The sequence below is a fragment of the Carassius auratus genome, unplaced genomic scaffold, assembly GCF_003368295.1.
Source record: "Carassius auratus strain Wakin unplaced genomic scaffold, ASM336829v1 scaf_tig00214183_4049273_7079891, whole genome shotgun sequence".
Taxonomy (NCBI): domain Eukaryota; kingdom Metazoa; phylum Chordata; class Actinopteri; order Cypriniformes; family Cyprinidae; genus Carassius; species Carassius auratus.
In genome coordinates this window covers 2,379,991-2,398,331 of record NW_020527547.1, presented here as the reverse complement: position 1 = coordinate 2,398,331, position 18,341 = coordinate 2,379,991, and the positions used below count along the sequence as shown (strand labels likewise).

At 35.7% G+C, this 18,341-nt stretch overlaps 2 protein-coding genes and 1 pseudogene across 4 annotated transcripts; 1 reads left to right on the top strand and 2 right to left on the bottom strand.

The window, feature by feature from the left end:
* Positions 1–141: 141 nt before the first annotated feature.
* On the top strand, positions 142–2,108 carry tnfsf10l4 (tumor necrosis factor (ligand) superfamily, member 10 like 4). The gene is made up of 5 exons (XM_026256833.1): positions 142–466; positions 571–702; positions 798–843; positions 1,104–1,190; positions 1,276–2,108. Exons 1-5 carry the CDS (start codon positions 233–235, stop codon positions 1,677–1,679), a joined length of 903 nt encoding a protein of 300 aa, XP_026112618.1. The 5' UTR covers positions 142–232; the 3' UTR covers positions 1,680–2,108.
* A 3,273-nt stretch (positions 2,109–5,381) lies between these two features.
* Positions 5,382–10,673, bottom strand: LOC113091310 (non-POU domain-containing octamer-binding protein-like). Of its 3 annotated transcripts, none has more exons than XM_026256737.1 (10): positions 10,544–10,673; positions 9,659–9,806; positions 9,383–9,576; positions 8,436–8,737; positions 8,244–8,339; positions 7,621–7,817; positions 6,858–7,042; positions 6,738–6,768; positions 6,052–6,131; positions 5,382–5,973 (listed from the first exon to the last, which is right to left on the bottom strand). In XM_026256737.1, exons 2-10 carry the CDS (start codon positions 9,804–9,806, stop codon positions 5,878–5,880), a joined length of 1,329 nt encoding a protein of 442 aa, XP_026112522.1. In that variant the 5' UTR covers positions 10,544–10,673; the 3' UTR covers positions 5,382–5,877. The 3 variants fall into 3 exon arrangements, with proteins under 3 accessions (XP_026112522.1, XP_026112523.1, XP_026112524.1); XM_026256738.1 differs by having other exon boundaries at positions 5,382–5,970; XM_026256739.1 differs by having other exon boundaries at positions 5,382–5,970; positions 6,057–6,131.
* A 1,161-nt stretch (positions 10,674–11,834) lies between these two features.
* LOC113091333 (uncharacterized) lies at positions 11,835–17,915 on the bottom strand (annotated as a pseudogene).
* Between the last annotated feature and the right edge of the window lie 426 nt (positions 17,916–18,341).

The window sequence follows — 18,341 nt, the reverse complement described above, 5'->3', positions numbered from 1 at the left end:
CTGATCCCATATTTTAGCAGTGCATGGTACAAAACAATGAAAAAAGCAGCACTGACAACAGTGGCGCTGCAAACTCAGTTTTCAGATCACTCATACGCCTCTGATTTCTCGCATGCAATCAAGGCGATAGAAAGCGGGGCGGCGCCGTGACCGCGGGACTTTCCAGCGAGGAAAACAAACGTGACATGCGGAAGACCCTGAACAGCGCACAGACCTTTGACTCCTTCAGGATATGACAGAAAAAACGACTTTCTCTCTGTCATGCGAACACTCTGGAAAACACTGTCGGAACATGACATCAAACTTACCAATCAGCCCCAATTATAGCCAGCTGGACGAAAACATATCTGAAAACAAAACTGCAAAAGGGCAGTACATATTCTTATTGATTTTGACTTTAATATTAAGCACGGAGACGTTTATCACGGCTTTCCTTCTTTATGACTTCTCCGAGGATATTCAAAGAGTGAGTTAAATCCTATAACCTTAAATTATTAACATCTTTAAACAAAAAATATTTTTATTTATACAAAGAATATAAATCTGTAAATCGTTTAATTTTTTTTAAAGACTCGTGAAACTGGCAAAGATGGAGGGTATCCAATCCACTGTCTCTCCACAGATCTTACTCAACCGACAAATCAAGCAGGTTTCGCAAGCTGTGACTTGTTCAATCAAGAACTGAAACAAACCGCACAGCAGGTATTTAAAACTGCTTTAAGACCTTGAATACACTTTGTGATGGTGAGGAATATATGTAAGATATTCCATAATAAACTAGATTCCCTTTTGAACAGAGGCTGTTGATGGACATACAGAATTATGTACTGGAAACATTAGGAGGTAAAATAAATACATTATGCTTGCTTGCTTATTTATTTGTGCAATGCATTTATAATCTAACTTAGGCTATGCGGTAGTGAAATATTAAACTTGAAAATGATTTTTAAACTGTATTCCTGTGTATTGTAAAAATGATATTCTTCTTAGACTTCTGTTGGGGGATTTAAGCCTTAGCTAATTTGTGAATCAGACCATGCACCCCCATATTTTGCACCCTGTTTCAAGCATTGTATTTAGGCTAATTGAAAATGTGTTTACAGAACATAACGTCACTGAGATTTTCAAACCAGCTGTGCACGTCGGGGCAAAACAAGAGCTTAAACAATATCAAAGGCTGCAGAAAGATGGTAAAATCGTCCCCACTGTACAAGATAAGGTGGTTAAGTTTAACAGTCTAAGGATAACAGCGTTCATCTTTTCTATTTTCTGCAGGCGGAGTTCGTGCACTGGATCGCATACAGTGGGACAACATGAACGGCCAGTTCAGTCAGGAAGGGTTAATGCGCCTGAGTTCCGATGGAGAGATAGCGGTGCCACACGACGGCATTTACTTTGTTTTCTCTCAGGTTAATTTCGAAACACAATTAGGAAAGATTATGCACTTTACGCAGTACTTATACAAGACGACAGCATCCTATCCACGACCAGTGATGCTCGCTAAATCTGTAGTGACTCCCTGCGTGAGCATAAACTCGAATGCACAGCTTTATTCCAGTCATCAGGGGGCGCTGTTTCGCTTGGAAAAGGGCGATAGGCTCTCCTTGTACGTGCTGAATATAAGCGCCGTTCGCTTCCCACAGGAAGCTACTTACTTCGGTGCTTTCATGATTAACTAAGCAAAACAGCAGCATTTTGTTTCATTGATTTCTTCATTGAGAGATGTTATATTTGTATTTTTCCCCCCAGATATATATTAATACAATGTATGTCTACTGAGATGATAATGTTTATCCACATCAATACTAAATATGTGTTGTTGTTGTGCAGTTTAAACAAATAAAATACTAAATAATAAAATCATTAAATATTTTTTTACCTGTTAACATGGATAAATGTGGTACACATACTCTTAAAATCCAATACAACGAATATGGGAAAAGAAAGGTGAATAGACTATCCGTGTCATTGATTTTTTTCTAGAATATCACTGGCAAGATTTTCTCTTCTCCTTCCGGTGAAAGATGAGGATGTTTATCCTGTTTTCTTCTGTGTAGAAGCACCAGTCTTACCCTGGGGAATAAAGTGAGAGCTTTATTTAAAAAACATTATATTCAATATGTTGGTAAATGCAGATTGACAAACTTGACAGAAATCAGAAAGCTGTTAAACTATGTTTAATTATAACAGTCTTTTTTTTTTTTGGAAAAAATAATATAGCTAGACTGCAAAGAATAATCAATTTCTGTTACAAAAAACAAAACAAAAAAAAAAAACAGTTCTGACTTTCGGGGCTTTAAAAATAAGAAACTTCCTAAGGGTGAACTGGGGCAGAGGGGTCATCTTTGCATCTATTATATCATTGTTAGTGTCTATGCCCTCATTATGGCTTACATCATTATTGGTATTAATGATGATCCTCAAGATGTACTGGGCTCTTAAAATAAAGGAAGAAACAATTAGGGGTGCAGATAAATATAAGCTGATAATTAATGTGCATCTCATCAGTAAAGCCGGTTCTCTAATCAGCTATATTCTCTCAGGTCTCTGATTTCACATAGAGCAGTTCATGAACGTGGATTTGCGCAGCTTGTCAGTTAACAACAGCTATGTGTAGTAACAGCTGCTCTATGCAATTTTTAATTACACTTCTACATTTTGCACTTTATTTTTGTTTGCAAAACCTCTTTTATTCTACACGATACTTCATTTTCTCCTGCAGTTTTTTTATTTTTTGCTAAACTTGTTTTCTTCCTGCAATACCCTACTTCCTTTTATTGTGCAATTCTTGATTTTTATTTGCAAAAAGCAAATTTATTTTTCTCAATACTTTCATTTTTCTTTTGCAAAACTTTATTCTTTTTCATATTATATGTGGCATTAAATTGACTCCATACACCTGACCTTGAAACGTGCAGGACTCAAAGAAATCATTCATTGCCTTTTAAAGTTTACTTGTCGCATTAAGCCATATCACAATTCTTGTCTTTTCCGTCCCCTGATATCATAATAAAGACTTTCTTGTACCATTTAAGAGTTTTATTGGCTTAAATTTGATAAAATTAAATAGAAGACTTTAAGAAACCCTAAGAACATAATTTAGAGCATACATTTCTGTCATGCACTTGGCAAAAACATTTTGTTGACTGTGCATTTTACCTCTGGAATTTGAGGCAAGTGCAACAGCAGCTTTATGAGGAGTAGTGTAATGGTAATTTAAATGTACATTTTTCAGGTACATTTCCAGACGATCTATGCGTATATCCCCTTGAACTTGGTAATAATAATAATACAAATCAGTTTACCCTCTTTAATTTTGCTAACGTTAGTGCTGTAAAGAGAGGATGCGTTCAAAAAAGAATAGGTATGCAGGTAGGTTTCTTGAAGTGTCTTGGAGACATTGCCATAGTTCTCCTGGATTTCGTTTTTTTAATATATAGTTTTATCAGTTTCTTCATGTAATCCCAGATGGAATGGATGATGGTGAAATCAGATCTTGTGTGTGGAGCACCGGCTGTTGTCAGACTCCTTGTGCATACAAAAATCTCACTGGATTATTACAATTAATGGCATGTTTGAAAATGTTAACTGATTTCCTACTGACACACTACAGCCAAAGGTAGAAATTAAATCCTTTAGTTAAGTGAAATTAAAGTAGAGTCTAAGGTAGAGTTAAAACTAAGGTAGAGTTTTTTTTTTTTTTTGTGAAAATACTAATGGCTTAAGACTTTTTCATAGTACACACACACACACACACACATATATATGACTCTGGACCACAAAGCAGTCATAAGGGTCAATTTTATGAAATTGAGATTCATACATCACCCGAAAGCTGAATAAATACGTTATAAAATTGTTACTAATAAGACCATATTTGGCATAGATAAGCCTAAACTATTTGAAAATCTTGAATCTTTAAGGGTGCAAAAAAAAAAAAAAAAAAAAAAAAGGTCCAATAACCATAATGTACAAATGAAATTCCTACCAATGCATATTACTAATCAAAAATTAGGCTTTGATATATTTACAGTAGGAAATTTACAAAATATTTTCATGATCTTTACTTATCCTAGAAAAAGAAAAATCAATAATTTTGACCCTTTTGGCTATTGCTACAAATATAGGTAACATTGTACGGGTCAAAATGATTGATTTTTCTTTTTATAGGATATTAAGTAAAGATCATGAAGATATTTTGTAAATTTCCTACTGTGACTTAAGACTGGTTTTGTGGTCCAGGGTCACATATATTTAATTTACTCGCCCTGAAACACATTCTGTCGCCATAAACCAAATTTTATGACAACTATTCAAATAAATTTATATCAATAAATTATAACTGAAAGTTTGTTGATAAACATCTGAGGGATTCTAAAGATGGATCATTAAAAACGGTAAAGAATCTGTTTTTCTTTACGACCTCAAATTAACATTGCATTTAAGTGCATACAAGTTCCTGACACCTCTTGACTGGTATCTTGACCCATTCCTTGCTTAAGAAAGCTTCCAGATCACTGATATTTGTTTTATGTTACCACTGCTTTCTTCAAATAACACCAAATATTTTTAATGAGATTTAAATCTGGAGACTGAGCAGGCCACAAGCTTGTCTATGCACCGAAGGCATCACAGTCTTTGTCAAAATGGCCTGATACTTCAGAGAATCCATGTCCTTCATATAGTCAAGATTTCACTTCCTATAAAAGCAAAGCAAGCCCATAACAGGACTAGCTCTCCTCCATGTTTGATGGTTGTGACAGTATTCTTATGCTCATAAACCTTGCCTTTTTTGCTCCAGATAAACCGCTGATCCATGGATGCAAAAAAAAATCCAGCTTGGTCACATCACTCCATGAAACATTCCTCCAGAACTCCTTTGTCTTTGAAATCTTCCTGTAGCCATAGACTTTTTAATGTCTAATTTTCAGTTGGCCATATTTACTACTCATCTTTAGCACATGCATGGGTTAAATGTATGCATGTGTAACAGCTCAAGCTAATTCAGTTATAGAGTTTCTAAAGGCTTAATTATTTGACCAATTTTGTACCCTACAATACAAATAACTTTGAGTAACTTAAAAACAGCAATCTTCAGTAATTTTAACAGCTGTATAAAAATAAAATCCAAGAAATAAAAAAATATTACATTATAAATTAACATCACTTCTAATACGCCACTAAACTGTTTGATATGAGGAAAATAAGGGACTACATTAATTATGCTTTTCAATACCTAGTGAGTTCAATGGTGACTGAGTATATTGACAATTTCATTTTAAAATTGGAAGCTGCTGTTTTTTTTTTCTCTTTGTAGCAGCTGCACAAAGACAAATTAAATCTCAAAAATTAAATCTCAAATGCTGCCAGCAACACTAAACTGTATGTAACATGTAGTTATGAATTTATTTAGTTGTCTAGAAAGGCAAGCGTTGCAAAGGACAAGATTAACAAAAGCAAATCTCTACTTTAGAAAAGGACACTGCTGGGTGAAATACAAAAGAGAAGAAATTAATAAAAAGGAAAAATGGATATACAAAGCTGAATGTCCAGTCTGAAGCTATTTCCATGCACAGATAAACCCTCATACAGAGATGAAGAATCTTCAGTAAGAAATCATAAGCGTAATGGTTCCTTTACCCCAACACTGGGCTCAGCTGGATTCTGGAAACAGTCCCTTAATTCTCCTGCTGGGGATGTGAGAACTTAGAGTAACTTAAAACGTACACTCCAACCTGTTTAAAACATTTGCCTACACAAATCCATTTGTGAATGTGAAATGCATACACAGGTCCTACAAAACCACAATTTGCACTTAAAAATATAATACAGTATGATAAAAAAAAAAAAAAAACAACAGATATTTGGCTGGTGGTCTCAGAATCTGCGGCGTTTGTTGGGGCCAAAGTCAACTGGAGGTCCAGGACGAGGGAAGGGAAGAGGGAGACCACCTGGATTACCAGCAGACCCCTGCTGAAAAAGAGAAACACAGAAGCTTACATACTGTACACTTTGCATGTTGAACTGAAAGATGTCAATGTGCTGAGATACCTCACTTGAAGCCAAGCTGGCAGCTCCTGCTGTTGCGGTATTTCCACCCATTGGGTTCCTGTTCATGGCCATTCCCTGACCTTTTAGCCCAAGAGAGAAAAATCAATGTGAAAAACATGACAAGAACTTATCTAGTATTTTATATTACCGACCCGGAGATGAGGCCTCATCTGAAGTAGGGCAAAACAACAGGATTCCCCTTGTGTTGTGTTCTCTCATTTTGACCCACAGAGGATTTTTGTTGAAATGCTAGCTATCGCACTGCACTCAAGCTTACGGACTCTGCTCATCTAAGATATAACAATTCCCCCAAAGAATTATATTTTTTACGTTTTGGGATTTTCCCCCACTTTTTTGGATATTTATTTTTCTGGTCAAAAAGGACCATTATACTAAAAAGCTTTATACATTTCCCTATATTCTATATTATAAATAGCACAGGTTTTTTATTTCTTTTGCAAACCGAATGAACGTAGGCCTGCCTCATTGATCTGCATTTACGCACATATTTTTTGAGTGAACACTGCCAAAATTATCCACTTATAAGGTTTTTTTTCCCACTTTAAAACTGAGGTGCATAAGGTGTTCTTGCTACTTCACACTCATATTTAAAAGGCTCAAAATTCAGAAGTGTAAAGGTGAGTATAGTGTTGTTAATCACAGTGTGCTGGTGTCCCGTTTCGTACCTCCCATATGCATCCTCATGTCTGGATCCCTCTGAAAAAACAAACAAATTCAATTAATTCAAAATCCTCAGAAATGCAAACACTAACTAAGCTTGGAAACCTCAGAAAATTCAGACTCACTTTCTCAGAGAAGTTGCCTCCCTGCCCCTGCTGTCTCCTCATCAAGTCCTCAGAATGGGCACGGAGCTCCTCCTCTCTCCTCCGTCGCTCCTCCTCCTGACGCAGCTCCATCTGTTTCCGTTTCTGGACTTCCTGGTTATGAGCCTCCTCCATTCTCCTCAACTCTTCCTGTCTGCGCAGGAGATCTGAAGCAGAGACAGAGAAACAGACATGACAAACTGATGTGATTGCTGCAAAGACACGATCTGAGAGAAGCACTGATGCCCAAGAGATAATCAGCAGGTTAAATATCTAGTCTGCAGTCCAAGTCCTGTAGTGTGTTTTGACTGGAGCTGACATTTGTGACAAAAGACAGTTGTGTAGTGTGGAAAGAACAGCACTATAACAACTTTCAAAGGCATAATTATTTTCCTGTATTTATAAATGCACTGCTATTCTGTTTTTGCTTCAAATGATACACATGATATCACATCGATATAAATCATATTGCTCCTGAATTGAGTGAATCGATTGATTTAATATTTTATTATTTTGTTTCCCTGCATGTCATGTGACCACTGAACCAACACCAGAGAACCGTGAACATGCAATGTGTTAAATGATTGAAATATTAACTTCAATTCCAAGGGGGCAAATATTTTAACTCAAAAGTGTTCAGCTGACAACAAATAATAATTTCTGTTCTTAAAGATAAGAAAAAAAAAGTTGGGGTTTCATTTTGGGGTTAACCACCCCCCCAAAATAGCAACCTGTGTGCAGTCACCTTGTCTCATCAGCATGACTTGGTGCTCATGTCGTGCTGCTTCCATTTCGGCCTCCAGCTTCTCTTGGGCCTCTTTGATGTTTCTATCAACCTGCTCGAATTGCTGCTTTTCCATTTCCATTAAGGCCTTCCAGCGCATAGCATACTCGTATTCAAAGGAGCCTGGCTGAGCGAACCGGGGTGGCTGCTCACGCTCTCTAATGGACAGAAGACGTGTCACTTTATGTATGTGGTGAGTAGCCACGTAATTAGTATAATGTACACTTTTAATAATTAACAATTATTCAACTTCTTCAATGTGATATCCTATTATTAAGTTACAATTTCCCACACATCTATGAATATTTTTTTTGCTAACTTGAGGCAGGTTTTTTTTTTATTTCATTAAGGTTGCATTTGCTATTTTATCTAAAAAATAAATAAGAATCAGAGCACATCTAGGAAAAATTATATTCACTACACAATATTCCATTATTTTTTATAATTTAGTAAATTTCTTCTCCATGTCTGACGAACACTATTTTCAATAGTTCCAAGTTTCTCATGCTTATAGGAAACCTGAATGGATAACCATCTGGTTGCACATTACGGTTTACGTCATGCAATTTAGAACATGAACTCACTTGTGATATAGTGGATTTTTGTTAATAAGTCTCTCAGGAAGTCCCTCATCCTCATCAAGCTGATCCATTGGCTCCACCGTGACAGGCCTGGGGAAACTAAGTTGGTTGGGGGGGGGGGGGGGTGGGGGGTAATTATTAAAAGTTAAGCAACCACCATTAACACAATAACTGATGAGAGCAGAAGACACTCACGCTGAGAGGAGAAAGGCTCCGTCTCCGCAACGGTCCAGAGCTTTCCTGGCAGACGGTTTGTTGGCAAACTCCACAATGCCCTTCCCAGTTGGCCTGCCACGATCATCGACGATGACAATGGCCCGTTCGATCGGACCAAACATGGAGAAGGCCTCCTCCAGGAGCTCATTGGACACAAACTGAGGCAGGTTCTTGACAGTCAGTGCAGCGCCATGAGTCGCAAAACGCACACGGATCTGGCGACCTCGGAACACAGTGTCATCCAGTTCTGCTTTTGCTATGTCCGCAAGAGTCTTTGTTTCCTAATGAGAAGAGAGCAGGAGGTCAGGGTTAAAGTTGCATTGGTCCTTTGTTGTTTGAGAACTGATACATCATTGAAAACAACAAACAAAAAACAAGAAAAATGCACAAAACTAAGACTAAGATTGAATAAGGAAGGAATTTTTAAGAAATAAATTGAATGGAACACAATTTTCATTTTCTCGAAAAGCAAAAGGATATTTCTTGTTTTATGAAAGATTGATTCAAACGAAGAGACAAACTCTTCTGTCAATAGGCTGAAAAAAAAACTCTGTTTTTTAGAATGTGTTCATTAGTTCAATTTGCATCTTAGGTTTATAGCTCGATTTAAGGATGTTTAGACATTTATACTGGAAACAATGCACAAATACTGAGGAAGATATTAATTTCATTAATCGCCATGACTTTATCAATTTAGGAATTTCTGCTATGATTTAATACCTATTTGGACCTTAATTGAGGGAAAGCGAATCTAGGCTTTAAGACCTGCAAAAACCATAATAAAAAAAATTTAGTCAAACAAAATTACCCCCCCCCCCCTAAAAAAAAATGCTATTTTGGTTATGAATAAACTTTTTCAGGTCAGTCTCATTGAAATAAGCAGTCAATCTCTGCTTCATTTCAAAGCGATGTCTGGTCAGACTCACCAGCCTAATGAAGCCAAAGCCTCTTTCCTTGTTGATGAAAATCTCAGAAGGTTTCCCATACTTGGAGAAGAGCTTTTCCACATCCTCCTCTGTGGTTCCTGTGGGCAGGTTCCCCACAAACAGCCTGCTCCTCTGCGTGTAGGTCTTCTCACCTGGCTTCCTGAAGTTCTGCATGTCTATAGTGAAAGCAGCATCTGCAGGAGAGAAGGTTCAAGTCAGTGACCATGAAATGGTAAATGTCATAAATGCTCTTCAGCACACACAACTGTAGCTTACTTGGGCTACTCTGCTCTCCAGCATCAGTGTGTTGTCCATTGCTGTCGGCTCCTGAAGGCTTCCTCTGTGGTTCCTGCTGGGGGTTGGGCTGCTGTCGGAGCGGCCCGTGATTCTGCTGCTCTGAACGGGGTCCTCTGTTTCCTTGCATCTATTAGGGCACATGAACCATCAATGCAAACTCGAATTCATAGGTTTTTAAAGCCTGAGAATAAGGCTCATTCAAAAGTGTAAACAGCCATGATGGACGTTGTTCTGGCTGCTTTAAGAGGATTCAACAACATTACAGCATCATTTAATTGCACATTCACTGAAATGCTTAATGACTAAATCTACACTGGCCAACCAACAAGAACACACATGAAGAGGAGAGACTGAAAAAATCAACACATTGTGAAACTGATTACATTACATAATAAAACAGGATAACAAAGAGTATATTATTTATCATTTGGCATGTTATTTGAATTATACTTTATTTAATAAATGAGAAGCATATTTAACGTCCAATGCCTTAATTAATGAGTGTTTAAACATTTCACGAAGAGCGTGGTTTCTTTATTGATGGGTGTAATTTCGGTGTCTTTGTTTTCAATTATTCTTCCTTATGAAAGCTAACGTATGTTGTGTTCAGAGTTCAGATTTAAGCTCGGGTTACTATCATTAGTGAGTGAGGCTTAAGTGCATGCATTTTTACATTATTAGTTGTCTGATTTATTCATTAATAAGCTTGTATGGGTTTGCAAAGTGTAGCTGAGCCGGAGAGATACGCTCAACACGGCAAATCGCCCGGCCTCGTCTACAGCTCATATGCACAAACATATTCATTCATAAATAAAAGCATGCATTTAATGCATAAAATATAAATGTGATACAAACGTCTAGTACCTTTTATAAGCGTGTATAATCCGCTCCAGTAACACACGCAGCTTGTTCACAAAGAGGAGAATGGCTGAACGCCGTACACCCCAACGTGCTGCCTGATCTAACTGCTCATTGGCTGGTGCTGGGTTTTCCGGTGTACGTTCTGACGCTTTCGATTGGTTAATTCCGCGTCAGTAAAATGACGTTAAAGTGTTAGTAGTTTTTCATTGGATGCAGTCGTTTTTAAACCCAGTTACTTAAGTCATGGTCGTTTTACGTAGGAAATGACGATAAAACAAGTTAGTGAGCGGCGTAGACTGAGAAATGCTAATATAAAAAGATTGGAGCTGGGCTGACGCCGTCCAGCGTTGAAACAAAGGTAGCGCAATTTACACATTTTCTTTTACTGTCTATGATTTTATCCGGTCATTCTCACGCACCTTAACTTTATTAATTATTAATTTATTTTATTATTTATACAATGACAAGAACTTTATTAAGTATGGAAATAAGTAACTGAAGTGATTGAACTGGGGGTTATTTATTTAATTATATATTTATATCACCGTCATATACATTTCTGAAATGTAATTTAATAGGATAGAAAGTGAGACAAACCAACTGATACCATAAAACATCACAGAACGAGTAGTGAACACATAGAACATAGTTGTGACATTGTGTGACCAGAAAACTACCTAATATGATCTACATCTCTATCAACTAATATCTAATATATTAATACATATACAATGGGGGTATAAAAATGTAAGTACTGCATAAGAGAAATGACACATATAATAAAAGGTTCTGATTTAGTTCCACCTGTTTCTAAAACCAAAATGTGTAGTGTCACGAAAAACAAAAAAAACTTTACTAAACTCCATTCAGAGTAAGTTTTTATATACGACACAGAATGTAGATAAGCATGTTAGGCATATCTATAAAAAATAATCCTATAAAAATAAACTACTGTCACAAAAAAATTATATATATTGTAACAATGCCCACATCCGATCACAGATCTGTTCTCTACGTTCCTGCAACATGACAAAACAAGTCATGTCTGCTTCTGCATTGGATCCAGTTTTTAAAAATAGACCATTATTATAGCTTCTGTTTACCTAAACAGAAAACTTGACCAAGCAGAACCAAATACAGCAATACTATTACCACAGGTCTACTCAGCTAAACAAGTCAGATAAACCATAAATTATTTAATCAGGATTTGTCCATGTATTTCCATGCAATAAGGTCAGCTTTATTCTGGAGTATGTGATAAATTAAATGAGGCCAATTTGGAAGTCTGTTAATCCTATTTGAGTTTGACTCCCATTGCTCCTTCCTTATACAGTCCTCCAGAGTGAGTTTGTAGCCCCAGTGCTTTAGAGTCTGTCTGACCACAGGGAAACACGAGGGTTTTCATAAGCACAACCGGACCATATTTGTGATGAGATTATGCCACCACGACCTTTGATTCCTGCACATTTGGCCCAACGACTGATCTGGCGTGCATTGTCCTCTGTTCACCTGCCCTGGTAAAACCTGCTGGGAAGACAAAACATGAGTATGTGTAAGACTCCAGTCTAAAGTGTCACATGATTCTTCAGAAATCAATCTAATATGCTGATCTGGTGCTCAAGACACATTTTTATCAATATTGAAAACAATTGTACTGCAAGGATTTTTTGATAGATAGAAAGTTCAAAAGAGCATTTATTTGAAATGGAACTTTCCTGCAACAATGTAATTTTGTGGAACTTTCCTGCCACTTTTGATCAATTTAATGCATCCTTGCTGAATAATTTTTTAATTATAAAAAAATACATTTATAAACCTCTGAACGGAAGTGAAAGGTTAGTTGCCTGTAGTACCCCTGGAACCATCCATGGATCCAATCCATCCACTGCGTTTTCTCACATCCTTAGAATGCCTCCACATTTTACCCTATAGGTGTTTACATTTTCCCTGTACATGGGTGAAGCCACCTGAAATAAACCCACAAATTGTGTATTTATTTTTTTAATGAAAAAACTCACAACAGTATTAAATGGCTTAGAAATAAAAAAATATTTATTATTGTTTCAAATACATGCAAACTACAGCAGCTCCAAGTTGGAACTGAATATGTCATGTTTCTGTCAACTGTGAATGACTAATGGCTTGTGGCAATCTAGCTTTTATCAACTATTCATTCATTTTTATTCAATGCAAGCGAGGTCTTGTAGATGCATAAAAGTTCATGGTTTCCTTTCGTGTGAGAGTCTTATCACATGCTTAAAGCCCCGAGCATCAAACTAAAGAGATAAAACCACTCAAATAACCAGTTAATCTGCTGACATAAAATAATCAATAAAACAACACGAGGCAAAAGCCACATAAAAATAACAGAAGATTAACAGAAATTATGTTAATGATCTTTATAAAAAGAAGCATTAATACACATCAGTTCTTGAACTGAGGTCTCCACTGTGATCTACAATGAAAACTGTGCAAATCGATGAGTCAAAAGAATAAATCATACACACAAAGGGAGTGCATTCAGTTTATTTTTTATTTTTTTTTGTGCTAAAGACCCTAGACAAAAGTATTTACTATTAAAATGTAATGATAATGATTAACCCTTGTTTAGAGATGTTTAGTCCATCCAACCAGTCTTTGAGAAGCTCCTGCCAAACATCACTGTAATGTTGCTCCGTTTAAAAAAAATAAACATTATTTTATGATTTCCAGTTGAGTGCATAACAATTGTTAGACATTTAATCAGAGATGTATAGTAACAAAGTAGAACTACTTCACTACTGTACTTAAGTACTAAAAGGCGGTATCTGTACTTTACTAAAGTGTTATTTTTTTCTCCTACTTCCACTTTTACTTCAGTACATATTTTCGCTGAGTTTAATACTTTTACTCCGATATTTTTTTTATGTGCTGCATCATTACTCGTTACAATTGTTACTCGTTACAACTGCTTTGTTTTCAACTGTCTTACAACAGAAACGGAAGAGAAGATAATGCTGAATAAAGTCGTAGTTTTTGCTATTTTTGGACCAAAATGTATTTTCGATGCTTCAAAAAATTCTAACTGACCCTCTGATGTCACATTGACTACTTTGATGATGTTTTTCTCACCTTTCTGGACATGGACAGTATACCGTACACACAGCTTCAATGGAGGGACTGAGAGCTCTCAGACTAAATCTAAAATATCTTAAACTGTGTTCCAAAAATAAACTGAGGTCTTACGGGTTTGAAACAACATGAGGGTAAGTTATTAATGACATAATTTTGCAAATTGGGCGAACTAACTCTGTAACCGTTTTTGTTTACAAAAACTTAGTCAAAGGAATTGTGATTGTCCTTTAGGTTAATCATTTGAAATAGTAAAAACAATATGTTCAAACTTTTGACTACTTTCTTTAATAACTACATAACACAATACTTCTACTTTTACTTTCAGTACTTGAGTAGTAAATTTTAAAATAGACTACTTGCAATACTTAAGTACAACATTTTTTGAATACTTTAGTACTTCTACTTAAGTGTGGTGCTTAAAGAGCACTTCAACTTCTACTCAAGTCACTTTTTTGATAGAGCACTTGTACTTTTACTCAAGTATGGGTCTCTAGTACTTTATACATCTCTGCATTTAATCACATAACCAACCTCACTGTGTGACCTGTGGAGAGACAGAAATGTAAAAAAAATTATTTCTGCTTGTTCTGACCTTTTAAAAAATAGTTTGACTTGTTCAAGTGAAAACAGATTTCTTCAAAATGTATTACAGTTCTAAATTATAATTATCATTTATATAAATTATACATTTCCATAAGTATTCACCACCATGCAAATTTATATTTCGTAGCGTAAAAACCTTTGGAAGCAATTACAGCCTTATAAGTAGGGTTGGGAACCGAGAACCGGTTCTTATTCAGAACCAGTTCTGTTTTTTAAAGAACTGGAACCGTAAGCAATTTCTAACTTACTGAGCACATTGATTCAATGACGCGCACTTCACAGACTCGCCGAGTCGCATAATGTCTTTAACTGTACAACACGTTTCCCAAGACTGTACGCTCCTTCGATAACTGTGCATTTAGTTTTGTCTGACTATACATCTACTGGCAGCGTGCAGCACCTGCCGCCACTAAATTACATTATATTTGTCCCATACTGTCATTAATTTACATACTGACTTCAACTTGGACCACTAAATAAATAGACTGCTATTGTTATGTAAGAATGAGGGATAGATTATTTAGTGTACAGGTCATTTCAAGAGTGATAAAGTGATAGAAAATATTTATTTTCGTGCATTTTAAAAGTTTTAAAATATAGAAACCACATAGTGCATCACACCATCTCATGATTGCATTATTACTATTTGTAAAATAGGGGCTGTATAACAGTTTATAGTTCATTAATTTAGGGAAATGAACAAGTCTCTCAACCTTCAAGGGACTATTTGGCCAACCATCTTATTCCTGCTTGAAAATCAAAATGTCATTGATCAAAAAACATCTTTGAAGCACATGCTAACTGATGGACATTATACTCAACATTACTTACTACCTTCTAGCAACACTACATTCAATGAAGGTAAAATAGTAAAAGAAACATAATAATAGTTAATTTAAATGGAACTATATACTGTATACTGTAATATATGTTGAATTTTGACATTTTCAAGCATTAAATTTTAGGTTGTGATTCCAAACGGCTGATTAAAAACATCACAGTTATCCACAAGTAATCCACATAACGCCATACCATCAATTAACATCTTGTAAAGTGAAAAAAGAAAAAACAATCAGAAACAATCCATGATTAAAGTTTTTTTTTTATTATCATTATTATAATTTTTTTTACTTTAAACAATCACCCATTATCCATTATAATGCTTCCTCCGGTGAAAAAGTCCATCCCCTGTTGTCCTCTCAAATCAAAATCCAACAACATATTTGTTTAAATCTAGTTTTGGACTGTTTCACTTGTAAACTGTGCTTGATCTGGGCATATTTCTCTTCTGATTTAGACGAGGTTACTTTTTCACTATAGAAAGCAATATTACGAATGGTGGACAAGTATTTCAGCTGGAAGCAATGGTCTGAATTTAAAAATTGGAGTATTATGAGGTTTTGATTAGCTGTTTGGACTCTCATTTTGATGACTTACACCAGTCTGGAAAATCACATTTTTTGGTCTGGTAAAAGTGTCTGGTAAAGTGCCCTGGACAGCATTTGTTTGTTGCAGCTAATCTCAGTCATTAAAGCATGTAACACATTCAGAGTTGTTTCCTCTCACCAGCTCTGTCACAATATGGACTTATCATACATTCGATCATAAATAAACATTTATGTGACTTTAAAAACCAATTGGCTGTAACAGTGATTATTGAAATTAAGTATTGAAGGGGTAAATATAGATTTTTATTCATATTTTTTTGATTATTTAGATAAAGTCCCATCTTTCACGGAAACCTTTCCAATGTAAGTTAAATATTAATAATAATATTACATATAATTTGGTAGAGTTAAAAAATTGTTTAACTCTGTAAACACTTGCAAGTGTGTCCCATCAGGTAATGAAGGTCTACACACACTTGTGGTCTTCAGTAGATGGGCCTGAAATAAGTAAAAAGTGCCTGCCTGTAAAACCTCTTTAGGAGTCATTTTAGGTGTGAACTCTGGGTAATCTGAATCAACAGAAAAAAAAAAAAAAGTAAATCAATAAATCAGTAATTAAATTACAAACTTATACAAAACATTCTTAACTTCACCTTTAAACACAAGTTGTCCTTTCTCATTCCTCTTTATTTTTTTATTTTTATTTTATTTTTGCCACCATCTGAGTTTTTTTCTATCATCCTCATACCAGTCTGTTGAGTGGGCAGATTGATTTTTTATTCTCTCTGTCCTTGTCTTTGCTAGAAAGCTTCACTTTAGATTTTGCAGAGTTAGCTTTACCACTGAGAGCTGTGGGTCAGAGAAAAACATTATAAAACACAATCTTGTTGCTAACCTTCATCTCTGAAATGTAAATATAAAATGTGTAAATTATGAGACAGAAACGTGCGTCTGTCAAGAACATTCATATATATTGACATACATAAATATTGTCTATTTTCTTTATGCAAATGTGGATGAGGAAATCATATTTTGGAATATGAAAATAACCCAGTGTAAAATAATAATATTAATAATAATATGTAAGAGAAATAATGTTTAAAGTAACACTGTCAAACATTTAAGTGGGTAAAGCTTGCATTTCATAAAGCAAGGCAGTGTTACTTTTGACTCCATTGAGGTGAGGTGTTTAGTACACGTCCTAAAACTGAGGATGCATCCTAAATCAAATACTCTGTTGAGTAGGTATTTTTAAATAAGTAATTACCTCACGGCCACAAAAGAGAATGTTCTGTTATTCTCCTGTGTGTATGAAGAGTAAAATGTGTACAATGTATGGGGGTAGACAGACTGTGCATAAAAATTTGTTAAACACCCCTTGAGGAAAAGCTATATAAAGAGTGTGCAGACACAGACTTGACAGATTCTCTGTAGAGCTTCTTGGCTTCATTGTCTCTGATAAAAAAATCTTCTGGCATAAAAACCTCCAGACTTTGAGAGTGATTTCACAGAAGCAACCACATCATATAGTATGAATGTGTGCAGTAACTATACAATTATGCCCATATTATGATTGGCTGAAAACCATCAATGCAATAATGCATGCCTCTCATGCATGCTAATCAGTTGGAAAATCTAATTGGTTTCAATGGCGAACTATTTACAAGTGAACAAATCAAAATGTCAGAACACTTTCGACCACTTCCAAATTAAAATTACTTGAGATGCCTTGAAATGCCTGCAGCCCTTCAGAGGACAGGCCGACTGAACAATGTTTGACTTAAATGAAGATATGAGTGAGCATGGGGCAGACAGATAAGTAAAATTACAGCTGCACCTGAGACCATTATGACACCTGAGGTGTTTACAGAAGTTGCTGTATCAATGGCTTGGCTCAGAGAACTAATAATTATATAAGTTAAGCAACATTTAGTAGTAAAATAAAAAACTAAGATCAATTTTTTTAATTAATAAAATGAAAAAAAAAATCTAAATTGCATGATGTACAGTAAAATGATTTTGATTTAGTAAATAGTATGCTAGTATAGTAGTGGTACAGTATAGTATATTGTATTATAGTATATTATAGTACAGTACAGTATAGCAAAGTAGCTGCCACTAAGATAGATAGATACCATCTAATTTCTGCACTGCTCTGATCTTCCCCTCTTTTTTGTCCTTTGTTTTCTCTTCTTGCCAGGTTCCTTTAAATCATCCGGACCTGTTTTTCTTTTTATCTTCTTACTGTCTCTTACATTATCGGCTCTCATGTTTGAATGATTTTGTAATTGAAACAAGTTGGTTTAATAAGAAAAAGGTTATAGACACAAATGAACTTTGCTTAAAAAATGAGCAATTAGTTCACTAAAAAACTAATAAAATTGCTGATTGAAAGAGTAACTTATTTAGAAAGAGTAAATTTCCTAACGAGACAATGGCCCTGTCCCAAATGGCACCCTAAACCCTCACAGTTTTCCTCTGAATCCGCACTTTTGTGACGTAATGCCGCTTTGATTGTCGGATAGAAGTCTGCTGTGGAGCTCGCCCCTGTATGGCCTTGGGGGAATCAAGGGCACATAACGGACGCAAAGGGTGGCATTCGCGAGCACTGTTTTGAATGCTAAAATGACAAATGGGATACCCTAAAGGCTGATTTATATCAAAGTCTCTTTAAGACAAGTCATGTCACTCAGCGG

What these genes read in the sequence shown, in the direction of transcription:
- LOC113091310 (XM_026256737.1), bottom strand. Translation starts at nt 9,806, where the DNA reads ATGCAAGGAAACAGAGGACCCCGTTCAGAGCAGCAGAATCACGGGCCG. An exon ending in GGAGCCTTTCTCCTCTCAGC is followed by an intron (nt 8,340 to 8,435) that starts GTGAGTGTCTTC and finishes CAACCAACTTAG; the next exon opens with TTTCCCCAGGCCTGTCACGG. An exon ending in GAGGCAACTTCTCTGAGAAA is followed by an intron (nt 6,769 to 6,857) that starts GTGAGTCTGAAT and finishes TTGTTTTTTCAG; the next exon opens with AGGGATCCAGACATGAGGAT.
- tnfsf10l4 (XM_026256833.1), top strand. Translation starts at nt 233, where the DNA reads ATGACAGAAAAAACGACTTTCTCTCTGTCATGCGAACACTCTGGAAAA. An exon ending in TGAAACAAACCGCACAGCAG is followed by an intron (nt 703 to 797) that starts GTATTTAAAACT and finishes CCTTTTGAACAG; the next exon opens with AGGCTGTTGATGGACATACA. An exon ending in TGTACTGGAAACATTAGGAG is followed by an intron (nt 844 to 1,103) that starts GTAAAATAAATA and finishes ATGTGTTTACAG; the next exon opens with AACATAACGTCACTGAGATT.